Below are 18,877 nucleotides of genomic sequence, written 5' to 3' on the forward strand. Positions count from 1 at the left end.
AAAGACAAATGATGCTCTTCAAGATTGTTGAAGGCAAGTTAGCTCTTCTCTGGTGAGAGTTTTCCCTTACTAGAGTAGCCAGGATGCATCCCCGTTGGAATAGCAGTGCAGGACAAGAAAAATCAGTGATGATATATGTAATGATACATACATATATATATGTATATACATCAACATGCATATATACATATGCACAAATGCTCCCAACTCTGCAATACATGGCAATTTTAATGAAACCAACAGTAAATGAATGTGCTGCTTTCCAGATTGTGAGTTATCATGAGATATGATGTGTTACACACTTGTAAAGTGTCTGTTTAGCTGTGGGGAGAGGGGTTACTCCCCACTGCGAAAGCACTGCTGATCTTAAAAGAATATATTACAGCTGATTAGCTTTATGGACTGCATCAGTTAATAGATTATTTTGTTTCCAAATATTTTAAATCTCTGATTGCTGGCTCATAAGCATGTGCTGAAACACAATTCACTTGTGTAGACTGTTTACTTGGCTTTGTTTGTTTGCTGTTTAAAACTTTTGGCATAACTTTAGCTATTCAGTTTCATCAGGAGAAAAACAAGTACAGCAAAGCACAAATGTTGAACTTTTGTTAGTAACTGTACTTTCGAGGGAGAAGGGAAAATTAGACCAGCTGACCACTAACAATAAGCAACTGTTTGCTTTAAATTAACAAAGAATGAATAACTCAAAGAGGTGGAGATGGCGAACCAAATTATTGCTACCAGACAGAAAGTGTCAATAGTAGTACTCCACATCAGCGGCAGGGCCTCACTGCGCTTCTCTTTTGGCACTCCTCTCTTCTGGTAAGCACAGTACCAAGACGTACAGGGTTTATGCCTACATGTATAGCTAGCAATCACCTTGAGATGCCTTTCCTCAGGAAGCTAATACCAGTGCCATATCTTAAGCGAGGTTGTGATAGCAGAAAGGTGAAAACAAGAAATTACTTGCACAGCATCATGTGCATGATCAGCTATCGGCAGAGGAGTCATGCTGCAGTGTGTTCTTTATGCTTGTGTAGCTGTGCAGGCTTTGAGAACTGCACTGAAAACTGCACACCACCATGGAGTGTCTGTCCAAAGGTTCACCATGAGCCCAGCCCAGTGACTTGGGGCACCTTTACAGAAGTGTAATAGTGCACTGGCACTGATGAGTGCTGGGATTCAGTCAGAACAGGAATCTCATGCACTCCCAGCCTGCTGGTGTCATCTTCTCTGCTCTTCCAGAAAGCTGCCCAACACCTTCACATCTCCGGCATTCTTCCTTTTATCAGCATTCTTCCTTTGCATCATTACTACATGATCTGTGATCTCTCTAGCTTACTCCTTGGTGTTTATGTGCAGCATCCTGAGTGAGCTGACTGCCCCTTACATTTCCCAATTATTTTTAATATTGAAAAAAATAATTTCCTTTATGCATATCCTGGATTTCTGTGACTATTGGTGCTTGCATTTTTTAATCATTTTTAGCACATTAACATTTTTCACTTACAGATTATCCAGAGGTTATAAGGCCAAAGCCTGCAGTTGCATGAGTATGAACTCAAAATGAAGCCAACTGGATAGTTACGAGAGACAGAAAATGCTGATGAATCCAAAAAGTAAGTTGAGAAGAAATATTTTTTTAAATTTTGTACATTAAAAATACACACCAGGAAGAACTGGGTAGTTATTATTCACATTTTATTGACATACTTGTTTCAAATGCTGCTTGCAAGAACAATCTCCAGCTCTAATGTGATATTGAAAGAAAACTCAGCAGTTTTATTTATATGGTTGTTGCTTTATGCCTGTGGGCAAACACCATTTAGATAATTGCTGCTGGCTGGTGGGGCCTGTGCCATTAGATATCCCGTCCTCCTGATGGGATGCTGGAGGTGTTCTAGCCCAGCAGTTCCCGGCTTTACTGCTTTCATAGCTACACAAATTCCCTACAAGCCGCCCTCCAAGATACTGCAGCTTAGTGCCCCCGCACCCAGAGAAAGAATCTATCCTTCAGCATTTATAGAAGTGTATTATTTAATAGGATTGCATTTAAATTTCTACAAAGGTTGTCAATCCAATGCTTATGACTCAGAATGGAAAATTCCTCCCAGAGAGACTTTATTTAACCACTGACTTCTAGATATAGAGAGTGAGCAGCACACTGTAAAGAAAGGATCTAAACTTCATTTGTTTTAAACTAACCAGCAATCAGTTCTGGCTTCAGCAGTTTTGTTACTCTTTATTAAATGCAGTAGAGATTTTCTATTATTAAAAGTGCTAAATAGAATGAGAAAGCTTTCTGACAAGATCCATTACACAGCTTTTATCATGTATTTTCTACTCAGAACAATTTCACCGCTGCAGACTAAACAGACTTAAATTAGGATCCAACAGATCTGTTTAGAAGCTACTGTTCTCCAAGAAACCCAAATCATTTATTAATTTTACACAACTTAAGACAGAAGGATTCTGAATGCCTTCAATAGCAGTGACTGGTTTTATTATTACTTTTTAGATGATAAAACACTTAACAGACACATACGAACGGAAAAACTAAACGGATTTTCTGAGTCCTGTCCCTTGGTGTTAAAAGCAACACTTACAGAATAACTTTGATAAATGTCTTGAGCTCTAGCTTAAAAGCAGTTCAATTTTTTTGCCCCCAACTAATCCTGCTGGAGACATGTTACAGACTATCCTCATAATTAGGAATCTGTACGTTTCTATCTAAATGTACTCATTATTAATTTCTAAATGTTTTTCTTGAACCAGTGTTGCCCATTCCTTAAAAAGAGATTTCTTTTTTGATGTGCTCCTCATAAAGTCTCTCATCACCTGATAAAGGAGGATCAGTCACTGTGATTGTTTAGAAATTACATATATGAGGAGAAATAATACCTAATCAATGGAAGCTGATAAGGAAGTACACTGTATTTAAAGTTGTATCTTTTCTCAGGTCTTCTGTCATTTTGTTTTGCCGTGATACCTCATCTCCCCTTTCCTGTTCTCCCACACATACTATCTTTTCTCTGAACCTGTTCCAATTCAAATTAATCTTCTAGAAAACAGGCAGAATCATACACATTATTTCCAATAAGGTGCATTATGGCCTCGCACAAAGGCACTAATACCTCCCTGGAATCTCTCCCATGAAGCTCCTGAGACATGCATTTACCTTTCCAAGCCTACATGGACTGAGCAGCTCCCAACCATCCTCAGGTCTCCCCCACACTCGTTCTCAACAGAGGCATTTATGCACGGTGCTTTTTACTGCTGAATTTTGTCTCATTCTTATGACTCACCCTCAAAGCCACTGTGCTCTTTCTGTCTAATATTCTGATCCTCCTCATATTCAAAGACAATAAATAATGGATAAAGACAGCTCATATTGCAGAATTAAGCAGGCTGCAGGTTATGGATTGCATCTTATTTGAAATAAACCACATATGGTTATACAGACTTTGGCAAACATTCTGTATATTGAAGAACAATATTAAAAATTGAGTGGGTTATTATTTCATCAAAAACATTTTCTCCATATAAATATGAACCAATCTTTGTCTTTTCTTCTGAAAGTTTCGAGTTCATACATTTATTCTAATGAATCTGCTTTATACCATTCCTTAGGCAAGCAGCTAACACTGGATTATTTCAGTGTGAAGGAAGTCTCCACATGGCACAGGCCTATGTAACACTCTCAACCTCGGCCCTGCACACAAAGAGCCGGAGAAAGAAGTATAGATACAGCGCAGCAGCTGAACACACCTAAGCCTGCTTTGAAGATTAGAACTATGATTTAGTTATACTTGGTTAGAGATTTGGGGTTTCGGAGCACTACAAAACTTGTAAGACTACCCATATTCCCAGAGAGTTATGCTATGGTTATAATGATAAGCAAATGAGAACATTATTTCTTACGGTTATATGTTGTCAATCTAGTTGACAATCACAAGCAGGAAAACATAATAACTAAAGGCTGTATCTTCTTCCACTAAGAACATGTCTCATGTTTTCTTGTTCTGAACTGATCACTGTAGCCAGTAGAAATAAAACACCCATCCAAAATAATTGTATCATTATGAGAATAGTTCTATATTGCCTATATATACTGAAATATCACACCTGCTGCAACGTGTAGGTAGCATTAAAATAGCACAAAATTTGTACTGAGCCTTATTCCATATGATTTGAATTAATTACCTTCTACCAGAGTTAAAAATGGCTTAGCTTTTAGGAAGTTTAGTGAAAACTTAACCCCCCCTCTTAAGCAAACACTCGGCAGGCTATGCTTATGGAAAATTACTCTCATGGCAATCAGCTGTACATGCTGACAAACTTGTTCTTTTCTGGTTGCCTAGCTGTCTACCAACCTCCTCTGGCTCCTCGCCATGACCCCCGTGAAAGAGCTGCTATAGCAGTAGCAAGTATTTTCCCAGAAAACCTTATTAACTGCCCTGTAGGTTTCTAGTTTTTGAACAGCAACTCGTTGTACTGTAATTATTGTGAGAGTATTTTAAATGAAGACATTTGGTTTCATCTTTTAAATAGATACAAGAAAAATCAAGGCCAAGAAATCTAACTGGACAAAGGAGGTCAGCACTGGATATTACACTATTGCAGCAAACACTGCACTAAGTCTAGAGTTCAAATAAAATCATTTCTGGCTCTTTTAAAATCCACAGAAATATCCTATCAGCTGAAAAATGGTAGGTCTGAACCTGATATATTTAACACATGTAACGGTAGGCTTGACGAACCATGACATACACAAAAAAAAAAAGTTAACACATCTTCCAAAATACGTTTGTCAGAAAGAAGTACAAAAAAAAAATGGATTAAAGGAACTTCTCTATTTTCTCTACTTCAGGTTGTAGCACACAGAATCAATATTTATTGAAGGATGGTTAGTTTTAGGAGGGGGGCTCCTGTGGATGTTCCCCAAGATTAACGTCACCTCCCTGTGGATCAGCCACTGGGTTCTCATATGTTTACAAAGCTTCCAGGCACCAAATCTGTACAGGGCTTCAGGCACTGCTGTACTACACATACATCAGTATTTTAGTTGGAAAAAGAAAAAAAATTAGCCAGATTAGTTCTCATAGGACAACTTCTCCTTCAGGTTGAGTCGGTGAGCATGAGCAAAGTAGGTAAAGTACTGATATAATTTGTATGTGCCATATTAACATGCCATGGGAAGAGTCCTTAATTGAAAGTAATAATAGGGTAGCCAGGATAGTACCAATCAAAATAACTTGGCTGCCTGTGCTAAATTTCAGGTATTCCTAAGGTCTTACAGAAATCTGATTATCTTTACTTAGTAGGATGCAATCAAAACCAAAGGTTTACTTTTAGAATTATCTCTGAGGTGAAACAACTGGACAGAGTGCAAATTTGCTTGTTGATGCATCATATGTATAAGCCACAGTCAACTGACTGCACATATGGTTTGGAAAAAAAGATGGTTTTCATCCATCTTCCCAAGCCAGTTTGCAGCATGTTCAATTTAATGTTGTTTAGATTTGTTAAAACTCCTACAGCATACATTTGTTAAGCTTCTAGATTTGTTAAGCATACTCTATTTTTCCTATAAAAAATTATAGTTCACTGCACCAGTGGCTTTAGTTGGCCTGAGGCTGATATAAGTGAACTCCCTGAACATAAAAATCAGGCTGATCAAGATATGCACCTTCTCAATCTTGCTTTATGAGGCAGAGCCATACGCCTTCAAGAACACTGATGCATGAAGACTGCTCTTTTTTTTTTTTTTTGTCCCCTGCTAAACATTGAAATCAACTAGCATCTCCACAGAGAAGCAAGGAATTAAAGAGACAGTTTGACGCAATGGAGAAACCCCAGGTCTGGACCCCTCTGTGAGATGAAGGCTGACCTTTGATGGGATCTTTGGCCTCCTGGAGGGCAGCAGCAGCAGCAGAACAGGACTGGCAGGACACAGCCAGCCCTGAAACACCACAGGGCTGAAGTAAGGATCCAGCAGTGTGAGCCGCAGCACAACCCCAAAAAAGAACCAAGGTGTGGTTCACGCCTGTTTCTTAGGGTTGTTACACACTGGATAGAGAATTAAGAGAAAAAAAAAAAGAAAAGAAAGAAAACCTACACGAAAGTTATTAAGTCATCCATCAGGATCCAAACTGCAATTGTTGCTGTGTTGCATTACATATTTGCCAGCTGTATGTTGTTGACCTACTGGGAGTAAACGACTGATATCAAGCCAGCTCTTAGAGGGCAAGTATGTAGATCATACTTAGTGTTTACAGTAAAAAGGGGGGATTTGAATGCAGTTGTCTGTGCCTCCTCTACTCAGTGAGGACGAGGCTTCCTGGTCAGAGCCACGCTGATCAGGGTGGGAGGTCAGTCATGCTGCAAACAAGAACTGACATTTCAAAGACAGAGCAAGATTTCTGTTGTTAAGGAAATGTGCTCTAACAACGGATTTGCAGATTGCAGTGGAAAGAACATGTTTTTCTATTTCTTTTTTTTTTTTTTTTTTAACTGGTGAGGCTCTTGAGCTTTATGGTGGCTGATTAATTGCTGAAGGCAGATTTCATTACATTGAATTTAAAAATTTGTCAGGAAACTTAGAGGAAGGAATAAACATTCCTTTTAAAATCTGTGGATAAATCAAAATGAACTTATTCACACTACTCATGGTTATTGCTGGGTGTAAAACTCAGAAGTCACATCTCTGCTGAGGTATAAATCAAGTAAAGAGAATAAAGAGTGCTTCAACAAACCCTGTGCTATGAAATTTTGAAGATGAGCTTTGATGCAAGGCTAGACACTAGCTGGGCTGGGGAAGGAAAATGTTCTCCTCTAATTTACAGAGCAGCTATGGAATTGTTCCACAGTTACTGCAGGCAATAATCAATAAGTATCAAGAGGAGAGAGAAGATGCCTCAAATTCTAGTGTTGTTTGGTCCATCTTCTCCACAGTCCTGAAAAGGAGAATGATACAGTCCAATGCTTGAGGCCACAAAGGAATTGTAGAGGAGCTCTTCATAAGAGCTAGATCTCCCTGCAACTGATTGCAAAGTTAAAACAGAATTGCTCATATCTTACCCCAGCATATTGAAAGTACAATTCTACATCCAAACCAAAACCAATGTTATCCTTGGCTGAGCAGAATAGAAGGGCACAAATTACTTTCCTTAAAGCAAACAGTCTGAGGTTGAAAATGAGGGCTAGAAAGATATGGCAAACAGAAGACATGCACAACAGCCGCTACAAGGAGAGAAAAAGTTCTAGCTGGCACCTGAGATGGCATTCGTGCAAGAAATGAAAGACCTTATTGTCCCATGGCATTCGTTCCCGGCCTCCAGCATGCTCACTGTTGCAAGTGAGGATGCTCTGCTGCTTGGCTGGCCCACAAAAAGACAGGATTCTTCCTACTGACACCACTCTTCCACATCCATATGGAATCAGCAGAGGTGTTCCTAATTAATTAAAATAAAACTCAATTGTCAACTTCTGTTGCTAATTCAAGTCCTTCTGTAATCAAAATCTGCAGGATGTAAATTCAATATAGAGAAGAAAAAAAACCACCAGAGGGTCCAGATCCTCTTTCTTCCAGATTACTACCCGCCTGAAATAGATAATGTAAAAATCTCTGTGAGAAAGGAAAGGCAGCGACTGAATCTGAAATGAGCCGTAACTTAACAGATGACTCAGTTACCTCCAGAGCAGGCTGGGATCCTGAATGCTTAAAGGTTCAGTGCACAGACAGCAGAAGTGAATGAACCTCTTACCAGTCAAATAGCTAATATGTTATTTGCCATTGATTCAGTTAACAATGCAAACCCAGTCCTCTTCAGTGAGGTCTCTCTGAAGAGAAAGGTCTCTCAGTTGAGAAAAACAGTGAGATTTACTTTAAAAAAAGAGAACTTGTGTCTCCACAGCTCAAAACCTGCTTCCAGCCACCAAGAAAGTTCCTTTTTTTTGGTTACCACAGGAGGTTTTGCAGTAAGGGGACTGCTGTTTTCTACAAGTGAAACCAAAAAGGGTGTTGAGGGAAACAAGCCTTTCCTCCCTTTCATCCTTTCTTGGGTTGCCCTGCTGACATTGCCCTCCCATATGGTGACAGCAATCAAACATTCTCACTCCTTATCTCCCCCAACAATGCTTGTGTGGTTGCTGCAGTGAGGTTCGCACTTGTCCCGGGCTGCTCCACTTGTCACCGACAATAGCATGAGATGGAAGAGAGACGGTAGGAAATTTTGGTCTATGGAGAGCTGCGTTCTCCTTTAAGCCTGCTTGTTCTTTAGCGTAATCAACCATCTCTTCATCTTACAGAAAATAAGAAAACTAAACTGTGACCTGAATTCAGCCCTGGGACAAAATGAAGATCTGGGAAATACAGTGACACTACTTAAAAAAAAAATAAATCCTTGGAGAACTTCTTGCATTTAGATACTTCAGACTTTGATAAAACCTTTAAAATATGGTTTGCAACGCTAGAAAAATTACTTTCAATAGAAAGTTTTCCTCACCTTCTTACTTGATGTTCAATTGCAGAATGTTATGCCTGAAATTGTACATTTAATTGAACATTTAAACGAACATTTAAACTCTGACACTCACAGTATGAAAATTTGAAAAATTACTGTAGAGGTCCACATTTAAAGACGAAATTCAGAGATACATATTTTCTATCAAAGATTAAGTCTGACAAGGATAACAAAACCTGTTTATTAAATAAGCATTTGTAACATAAATCTTTAAAATCATTACACTTGCTTATATTGATACACTTGTTATGTCACTTCCAATGTATTTCAATACCTTGGTGCTACAAGCTGGTATCCTGAAATGGAAAAATGCAGAACAGCAGCTTCCCATAAAGCTTACAGACATCAGTGGTGGGTAACACACCTTGAACCCTAAGGACTACAGTCAGAAATTCTGAGGAAAGCCCCAGATAAACACTGACAGCAATTTCCCTAAGAGAGATCAGAAACAACTGCAATTTCTTCAAGATATACACAGGTAATTCTAGCTGGTGGCCTTCCTTGAGAGAGCTTTGCTTGAAATTGGATGTTTTATGCAGGAATAGCAGCTCTTTGCTGATACTACTGTAAATGTAAATAACAAAGGCAAAAATCTATTTTTCAGTGGATCCCTTGGACTTATCACCAGATCCTGATATTTCCAGTGATAATGATATTTCCATTTACCTTCAGGACATGCTGCTTTGTCATGGTACAAAAACAGAAAGAGCTTTTGCATAATTAATGAAATACAGAGTCTGAAAACAGTCCTTTTATCTTCCCTTTCCTGCCTATCCCTATTAAAAAAAAAGCAAATAAAACCCAAACAGCAGAGCCTAAAGGTTAAAGGGCCCTTACAAAGAACTAACAGCCAGCTGGTCTGAGAAAAACAGTAGGAAGCAAAATATATCACCCGTTATACCCAGAACACTCTTTGAATGGCAAGATCTACACAAGAAGGATTAAACAGTAAAAGCTAACAGAAATGAGAAAAAAATAAATCAAGGAACACAAGTGATCAGAGAGGTGAGGACACTGCCAGCATGTACTCATTGAAGGTGTACTGTACTTCTAGCTATTTACACTATGATCATCAACAGAGGTATGTAAATATCCTTGACACAGCTTTGGCTATGAAACAATTGTTTATGAAATTAAAAAAAACCCAACAAAACCAAAACCCCCACAAAACGCAAGTACCTTGCATAGTGCTTACATGTTTTATCTTTTTACATACACTTTCAATGAGCAAAATGCTGCCAATATCCTTTAGCTAAAATATTTCCCCTTCCACTAAAATATGCACATACTTGCACAAGAAAGGAATGAAAACTGGAAAACCCGGGATCGCTGAAATGCATTTTGGAAGTATTGGTTCCTACTGTTCTTCCTTTACAGCAAAAGCCCAAGCCACCTCTGTCAGATCTGCAGGTTGAGGAGTCCTGTATCTGCACGTATTTTAAATTCTTTTTATGTTAGAAGCTCAGGATTTTCCACCATATTCTCCCGTCTTTACACTTCTGGACAAGTTACAGTCTGTTAAGCACAGGGAAAAGGGCCTATAAACAGAGCAGAAGGGGTTGCCATCTGTTCCTGCCTGATCTTCTGGAAGATATGAAGTCAGTACAGCTTTGTACAACTTGTGTTCACAGGCTTTTTTCCTGCACTTCTTCAGCTCTACCCTACAATACAAAGTAAATCACTATGGGGGGACTGTTATAGCACCTTTCAGATGGACAGCGAATCTGTTGGCAGATGTGAAGCCAACAAATTCTTCACCTAGGAGCACTGAGAAAACTAGCAAGCTGCTCACTTTGACATCTGTTTTCCACCTCTGCATGTGAAAGCATGAGCATCTTTCGTGCTGCTGAGAGCCAGGCTGAGCGTTAAGGCAGCTGTGTGCTGGATCTTCAGGCTTCGAAAAGTCTTCAACCTCCACCCCAGCTGGCTGCTGTCACATGGAGAGAAGCAGGGGGAAAAGAAATCGAGCTGACAAAGGCTGTTTATTGTGTATGTTTCTCCTCAGCAGCTGATGCCCAGAGAGCCTGAAGTACTGCTACTGTTTGTAAGCATTTCACCTCAAACAGTGGCAGCCGTGGCAGGCAGTAGGAGGACTGATACCCCGGCCTTGGCTCCCTGTGTGTGTGGCTTGCCCAACCTCGCCGCCAGGACTTTACCAGCTGCCTGCCGGACACAATCGGTCATCTGTCCGTCAAACCGTGACGGAACATTTCCCCCTCTGCCACAGAAAGTGAGAAGATTCACAGGTTAAAAATTAAATCAAGTTTCACTACAAATATAACGGCTTCCAACACGTCCTCACTCCATCGTCGGTACCCTGCACGAGGCCTGGCCACCCCGAACACCCGCTGGCATTGGGGTTCAGCTCGGGCAACGGTACCGTTTACAGGATTTCGGGGTCTCTTCCCGTTCCGGGTGACTCCCCTCACAGACACGACCTCCTCTCGGCTCTGCTCCCACTCACGCCCTGCCCCGGTGGCTCTCACAGCCTCCAGACCGCAGCCCGTCAGGCCCCGGCCAAGGCAGGACAAGGCAGGCAGCAGTGAGGACAGCAACGACCGCTCATTCTTCTTCGTCTCCTTTCTTTCCTCTTCTCCCTCCTCCACACTGCAGCTCGCCTCCGCCAACAGCCGCCAGTCTGGCCTAGCAGGTACGGAGGGGAAGGCGGGGGCGGGTGGGGCTGGAGCGGAAGGCGGCACCCCCCCGCCGCACAGCGCATGGTCGCGGCAACCGCGCGCTCGTCGGCCTCCCCTCTGGCAGCCGCGCGCTGTGGTCTCGCCCGCCCCCGCTGCCATGTTGGATCGTGCGGCGGCCGGAGCCGGGCCGGAGTTGGAAGTTTAGCGCCGCTCGGAGGGGCGGGTGCGATCGGCGGGCGGCGCGGAGTGGCACCGGCGCGACTGACCCCCTCTCCAGAGCCTCCCAGCCGGCAGCCCGGCCGAAGCCCGCCGTCCCTCTCCATCTTCCTCCTTCCCCGGCTCCGAGAGGGAGGCTCCGCGATGCGGCTGCTGTGAGGCCGCGGCGGCAGAGGAGGAGGAGGGGGCCGCGGGCGCCAACGGTCGCAGGGCGGCGAGGGCAGCGCCTGGCCGGCCCCGGCCATGAGCGGCAACCCGCAGCAGCAGCCCCCGCAGCCGCGGCGGGTCACTAATGTGGGCTCCCTGCTGCTCACCCCGCAGGAGAACGAGAGCCTGTTCAGCTTCCTCGGCAAGAAATGCGTGGTGAGTCCCGGTCCGGGGGGGAGAGCAGTACAGGGGGCAGCTCGTGGTGCGCCCGGCCGAAAGACCCCGAGCGCGTTGCCACCTCGAGAGCGGGGGCTAGGCGCAGGCGGGGGGCGTGTGAGGACGGGAAGTTGAGGGCTGCGGAAGTTTGAGCCTACCCTGCCACTCCGCTGTCTTCGTCCCGCCGCTCGGGAGCGGGGCGGCCTCCGCAGGCCTCGCTACCCACCCGCCTCGTCCGCAGCTCGCTGGGCGGTGGGAGTGGAGCGGGATGCTGGGGGCAATGAATGGCGGGGGCCGCGGGCAGCAGCGCGGGTGGGGGGGCCCTTCAGCCGGCGCCGGGCCCGGCCTCGCCCTCTTCTCTGTGCTAGAGCCGTCTGCACCGAGGCGGACTCGGGACCGCCGGTGTGGGCTTCCTCCTTCCGCGCTGCCCCGTCCGTGGGCATTGAGCTCCCGGCGAAGGCCTGTGGGGCTCGCCCCTGCCCTGCGGCTGACCCGGGCTCTGCAGGGGTAACCGACCAGCGAGGAGCAACTGCGGCGCTCAGTGGCAAAAGTTCAGTTGCTTGACGAGCCCCAGGTGCACCTGCGGTACAACAAAGAAGTGCTGACGAAGTTGTAGGGAGGCTCCTATTAGTGCTAGGCCTGCCTTGAATTGTACTTTTTCTGGCCTAAACGAGAAGTTCGCGTACTCAAATGCAGCTCAGATACTGCGCCTTTCCCTGTTTATGTGCGTATACGTAGCAGGCAATTAAAAGAAAAAGCCTTGTAGCAAATGTGTTACTCAGCACGTTCTTCATTTGCAGAATACCTTCTTGTAAGTATAGAACTCTATTAAAATTGTACTTCTCTGTATTAAAGAACTACTTGAAGGCTTCAAAAGTTAAGCACTTTCTTTAGAAAAGCAGCTTTTAGAAAAATTTCAGTTTTGAAAAAATGATAAAGAAAATGCTTCTTAAAAAAAATAAAAATAACCATTTGGAAGCCATTGAAAATAATGTTACCTGGATGTCTTCTGCTACTTTGTGTCCAGCACCGAGCATACTATGTTAGGTGCTATGCATCTTACTGTAATGCTATGAGCAGTATTGCATGCATTTGAAATTGTGATTTAAAGCAGGATATCTGTGCATAGTGGTTCCACACAACTCTTTGGACTTTGAAATGGTATTGTTGGTCTAACTTACTGTCACAAGGAAAACGTAAGATGTAGTAACTGAACAGGAAGTAGGCACTATTTACACTGGGATGGGTTAACTAAGATGCTGTTACAGTAACTTAAGTTAAATGGGTCAGAAGGTGTGACTGAAAAACCTGTGTTTTGAAAAGTAATAATTTCTAAAAAAACACCTTCAAGTAATTAATCTACTTTCAAGTACACATTTCATATGTTTAGCTCATTTTCAAAAAAAACCCAAAAAGCTTTTCTATAAATTTAAAAAATATTCCATGAATTTGTATAAGTTCATTTCTAGTTTATTTTTATACAACTTAGTTTTTCTTGTCAAGTGACCACGCTTGTTGGGTTTGTTACGCTTGTCTGTAACACTCACCTACTCAAGTTCTCAACTTTTCTGCATAAATAGCATGTTGAAAGCAGACTTTGGAGGTAAATATCTTCACAGTATCTGGGTGTCATGCAATCTGTGACAGCTTCATAGACATGACTTGCTTTGTATTTTACTTGAAACAACACATTCTAGTGGTTTACGCAGAAAGTTGTGTGATATACCAATTGAGGTTCTTCTAATTGTGGCCCATTCTCTTCTCCTTTCCTCCCAGCTCTGTATGCTCTCTAGGTTAAGCATAGGCTCATCTTACTGTATTGAGAGTCTCTACTAAATCTTGAGGACTTCAGTTTGAAGCTCTAGAGGTATTTAACCAGACTTTTTTGCCTTATTGTGACTTGAGCCAGAAATGATGACAATTCAGAAACTAATCCTGAACAGACTGAATATCTCTTTCCCTTGGAGGGCAGCCTCTGTCTGAGAAGTGGAATGGACATCTGGAGATGGGAACAGCTTTGGCTGTCTAATGTGAGTTTACAGTATCTGCCTGTCAGAGCCCAGTAGTACTTTACCATCTAGCCTGACTCAGTGTTGGCATGCTATGCTGATAAATGCCTTTTTGCAGTAATGTATATGATATTTGATCTCTTAATATCTATGCTTGAATTATTCATTAGTGAAACTTCGGACTGTAAATGCAACTTTTTAAGACAGGAAAATCTTGCGAGTTTCATAGGATGTGTGAGTTTGGTTTCCCATCAGTTGAATTGTCTGTGCTACCTGACTGTTACAGGTGTTGTTTCTGCCCAAATAAGGCATGGATATGCTGCTGGATGTGATATGCATCTGCCATGTCAACATAATTTTAGGTTATGTTTGATTTGGCGTGTTGTTTAAATCACTAGTGAAATGAGTGCCAGAAGAACAGTTGAGACATTAAACTATGATCCTACAAACTCCTTTTGTAGTAATAATTTATAGCTCTCTTATGGAAGGTGTAGTGCTGGTATCAGCCCTAACAGATTTGGTTGAGAAAGCCCGTGGCATTCTGGACCTGATTTATTTCAGCAATCTTTGACGCTGTTTTTGACTGATAACAAGGCAGCTACTTTAAAATAATGTTGAGAATTCAACTACTCCGTTCTGCTCAGTTTTTGTTCTATGCAAAAGCAAAGGAATTTATCAAGTAGCTTAATTTTGGTTGAGTACTCACAACCTATGAACTCCAATACTGACATAATTTCAATGGCATCTTAAGTAATGGTGACTGGTAAACACAAAAATTACCTGGGGGGGGGGGGGGGGGGAAGTGGTGAAGACCCATCGCTCTGTGTGTGTTGCTGAGACTGGTACCATTTTCTGGACTACTACTGATACTTTTGGAATCTCGCTGACTAGTAGACAAGTGTAGATACAGAACATACAGAATGTTACTAGCTCCTTTTTTCACTGCCCCCCCTTTTTTTTCCCCTACTTACTGAGCCGTGAAATGCTTATCTGAATCTATAAGCCATTAAAATACCTTTGTCCATGACAGATCAGGTTTTCAAAACCAAGCCCATTGGCTAATAGTCCAAGCTGCAGCTACAGTTAATTTGGTTGAAATGTGAATCCAGATGTAGAACTGCTTGCAGTAGGTGTTCAGCGTAAGGTAGTCCATTAGGACTTTCATTGTTGCTTAAGCATGAAACTTAATTTTCATTCAGGTCTATAACATTTGTTATCTAGGTCAGGTGTAAAGTTCACGATCTGTAGAAATTTTTCCATAACTATTTTTTATCATACTGTGGAAATAAAAGTCTGTGTAAACTTAAGCTAAGATGAACTATGAGGTTACTTTTGTGCATATTAATGAAATATTTTTGTGCTCATGCCAGACTTGGAAGGTTTTGCTTAAGTCTGCTTGGTTCTAAATCAGTCAGTTTAATTTTGTCTGAAAGAATGAATTTTGTAAGGAAAAGCTAATGCTAGGTTTATCATTAATATTTTTTTACTAAAGAAGGTAGTTTTATTATTTGCATGGTTAATATTGGTCAGTAATGTCATTGATGAAAAACTTGTGTATTCTGTAGAACTAATTTTATATGTGCATGAGGCCTGAGGAAAGAAAACATGAGCAGTGTGTACTTGATAGCATTAGAGATAGGTAATGGAGTATGGATATTTTATACTGCTGGGAAGTGGGACTCAACACTTGGATAAGATGTAGTGAATAAGGCTAGGAATAGGTTGTTATTTGTAAGATCTTGCCATGGTTTATAGGGTAAACAGGAACTGGTAAAATGCAAAAACATGTAGAATGCAAAACCAGAAGTGAGGCAGCAGTAAACTAAGAAAACTCTTTTGGCTGCTTTTAGAGTGCATGTGACCAGAATAAGCTATGTCAAAGACAAAGGACAAATTACAGTAATAGTTGAGATAAAACAAAAACCAGAATGGCAGTTACAGCTCTTAATTGATAAGATTTTAAGATTTTATCAGAAAAGGACTTGGAAGATTACTTGTGTGTATGAAAACAGCATGAACTAAGATTTGAAGGCAGACTACAGGTTGAGTAACAGGCAGCTTCATGAGGCTGAAAAGAGCCAGTTGGTTTGACTTTGTGCTGCAGGCTGTATTTCTCCAAAACGTTGAGATTGTAGGTTGGAAAGGAGTCATCCCTTGAACAGATAGGGATAACTGACTCATCAGTTCAGTGGTAGTTATCTCGTCTCTATGTGTATTTTTAAATGAGAATCAAATGAAGAAGTGTAAAGGATAGGGTCTTGTGGAACAGAAGAATATTGAGAGCTAGGGGTAGATTTCTTCTGAGGACCATCCTGGTCTATCAAAAGACATGTAACATCTTCAGATGCCTGACTGGTATCTACTGGAGTCACTTCCCGAAACAATATCAGCCGTAATCTTCCCTTCTAGAGGGAATTACATTGGGTTTTGACAGTTCATTTGAAGCAGACCTGTGCCTACAAAACTGATTTTCACAGGAATGGGTCAGGTCAGACTCTTCAGAGCAAGTAGCTTAGCTATCATAGAACCATAGACTAGTTAGGGTTGGAAAGGACCTTAAGATCATCTAGTTCCAACCCCCCTGCCATGGGCAGGGACACCTCACACTAAACCGTGCCACCCAAGGCCTCAGTGTATCTACAGTAGGGTTACTTACAAAGCATTTCTCTTGCTTGTTTTCCTCACAACTTGCTATTAAGATAAGGTAATTACAGCACAAGCTAAGATACGCTGTAAACAGATTATTCACCCATGGATGAGAAATGTTTTTAGACCTCATGTGAATGCTCTACAAAGCATTGCATCCCGTAGCTGTTAGTGTTTGAGACAAAGCATCAATTCATAAAGTATGGATTCAGTTCAGGAGTAAGAGACTGAAGTTTAGGTGTTAAAATCCCATCACTGTCAGTAGACATCACTGGCTGTTATCTAAATCTATTCAATTTACTTGAAGATTAAGATAATTATTAGTTGAATTTCTGTGTTTGCTTCAGTGACTGTAGTGGTTACATCTCTCCTGACTGCTTGTAGCTCATGTGCTAGACACGTTTATGTCTTGACATGCAAGGTGAGTCCTGCTACAAATTTCAGTCACTGTATATCTCTCTTAAGAAGTGTTATGTGTTGCTAAGGAGAACGTGATCTAGTAATACAGGCCTGGAACAAGAACCTCAATCTGCTAAGGCTTCAACACTCTTATATTGTTTTATGAGCTTCTTTGTAGATTTTTTTTTTTTTTTTACTTTTATTTTATTTTTTGATTTTCCTCTGTTTTGGAGGTAGTAAAGTGCCAAAATCCTCTTAGCATCTCTGTGATTCATCAGCTGGTCAAGTATACCACTCATGCTCCTGATAAAATGCTCTGGAATCCTGTAGTGTACAGAAGTAACAGGATGAAAACAATTTGTAGTCACAAGCTGTTGTGTTGTAACTTACCAACTCTTCACAGCTAAGAATCAGGTGGAGGAATTTAGAAGAGTGCAGTTTTAATGCAGGATTCAGATGAACAGTCATGTTTTGACTGCAAGATTTCCACCAAGATGTCCAGATACCACTTGTTTAGGAAAACACCTAATGAAGAGGTAGCTTCTTGTTAGATAAAGTTTGAGTTTACTATTTCATGCAAATATGTAAATGGAAAGACATAAATTTGTTCTTCCTTTACTGAAGAATTGCTGTGATTTCTCTGCATTATCTGATCATAAATATTGATTTGAATCTGTTACCACTAGAATGTTTCCTCTGTGAATATTTATTCTGGGGTTCTCAAGGGTTTAGTATAAGCCTAATTTGAAACAAGTAGGGTATTTGAGATCAATTTTATACCATGCAATTTCAGGGTAAAAAGATGATAATGGAGAATGCTGTAACTGTAGATCTTGGATCTCTTCTTCTGGAGGAGTACTGGTATTTCTGCCTGAAAAAAAACCTTACCTGACTTTTCTGTAAAATATATGACCCTTATTGGTCTGTTGTTAGTGTCTATAGTAGTACCAGAATTAAGAACTGTTTATGGCTGCCTTTGGTGAGTAAGGGACTGTGGGTGCCAGCAATGGCAGCAATTGCCACTGGCAGCCTCTGGCTACCTCAGTGCTTCAGTGGGTAGAGTGAAGCACTGAAGTGATCTGTATGTGATGAGTGAGTGTCATCTAGGAACTTTGCAGTAGTTCGTTAACAAAAAGTCTTGATTCTTTCACTGACCTTTTGCAGGCAGAGGTGTCTGCAGTGGAGATGGGGTTTAGTTAGCTCTTAAGTGCTCAGTTTCTTAGAGAAAGTTTGCTGTTCACTTAAAGCCATGTGGTAAGATTTATGGTGTCCTCTCTTCCAGTGAGCATGTTTCATAGGCTGATCTCTTGAGGAATCTTTGCAGTACAGAAATAAAACTTGGTATAGTGCAGGAGACTTATTGTTTCATGACCTAATACCTAGATAATAAAATACAGCAAATTTCAAAAATGTGTCATGGGTACTGGGCAGAGTTGCTTATTGGTAAGTTAGGGTACAATTTCACCAAGAAGGGTTGGTGTTATGTGTTACTTGGGCACAGAGGGAATTTTTTCATTGTCCAATTTGTTTTTCTTGTAACAGTAAATCATACAAAGCAGATTTAGTGGAACCAGAAGTGTATCTTCATGGTGGTTTTAAACAGACCACTCTACTGGGACATGATGCAGATGCAGTACAAAATAGTTCTGTTTCTGAAGGTGTTTGCTTGGGTATGCTGCCACACTAACTTCTGTTGCTTCCAAACATGTTGTTGATGCCTGGATAACCAATAAAATGGTCACAGTAGTTGTGTGCTTACCTTTAGGGACAAGTTGCAGTTAAATTAGAAGATCCTGAAGTGTGCTGTGATCTTCACATGACGGGAATGGTGTACTAGAAGGGCCAAATGGAAAAAGAAGAGATGTAATGCAAGCAATCATAGGGACACTTTCTTAGAAAGCTGCTCAGTTGCTTAATTCAGATTCGGTAGTGTATTTTAAGCTACTTGTGAGTTAGACAATTTTCCTGACACCTCTTCATGTTTGTGTAGTGAATGACGTGACACATTAGGCACCTCAAATTAAAATGTGTGTGTTAAGAATATATGATTCTGGAAGAAGTTCATTACATGAACTACTCTGTT

The 18,877-nt window shown here is 41.4% G+C and overlaps 1 protein-coding gene across 3 annotated transcripts in view; it reads left to right on the forward strand.

Moving 5' to 3' along the window:
• The first annotated feature begins 11,359 nt into the window (after positions 1–11,359).
• The window catches only part of WASL (WASP like actin nucleation promoting factor), a 50,819-nt gene continuing 43,301 nt past the window's right edge, over positions 11,360–18,877 (forward strand). For all 3 annotated transcript variants that reach the window (XM_080612768.1, XM_080612769.1, XM_080612770.1), the window contains exon 1: positions 11,360–11,740. In XM_080612768.1, the coding sequence (XP_080468894.1) occupies positions 11,621–11,740 (120 nt within the window). In that variant the 5' untranslated portion in view covers positions 11,360–11,620. The remainder of the gene's footprint in view (positions 11,741–18,877) is intronic.

This window comes from Psittacula echo (genome assembly GCF_963264785.1).
Source record: "Psittacula echo genome assembly, chromosome: 1".
NCBI lineage: Eukaryota > Metazoa > Chordata > Aves > Psittaciformes > Psittacidae > Psittacula > Psittacula echo.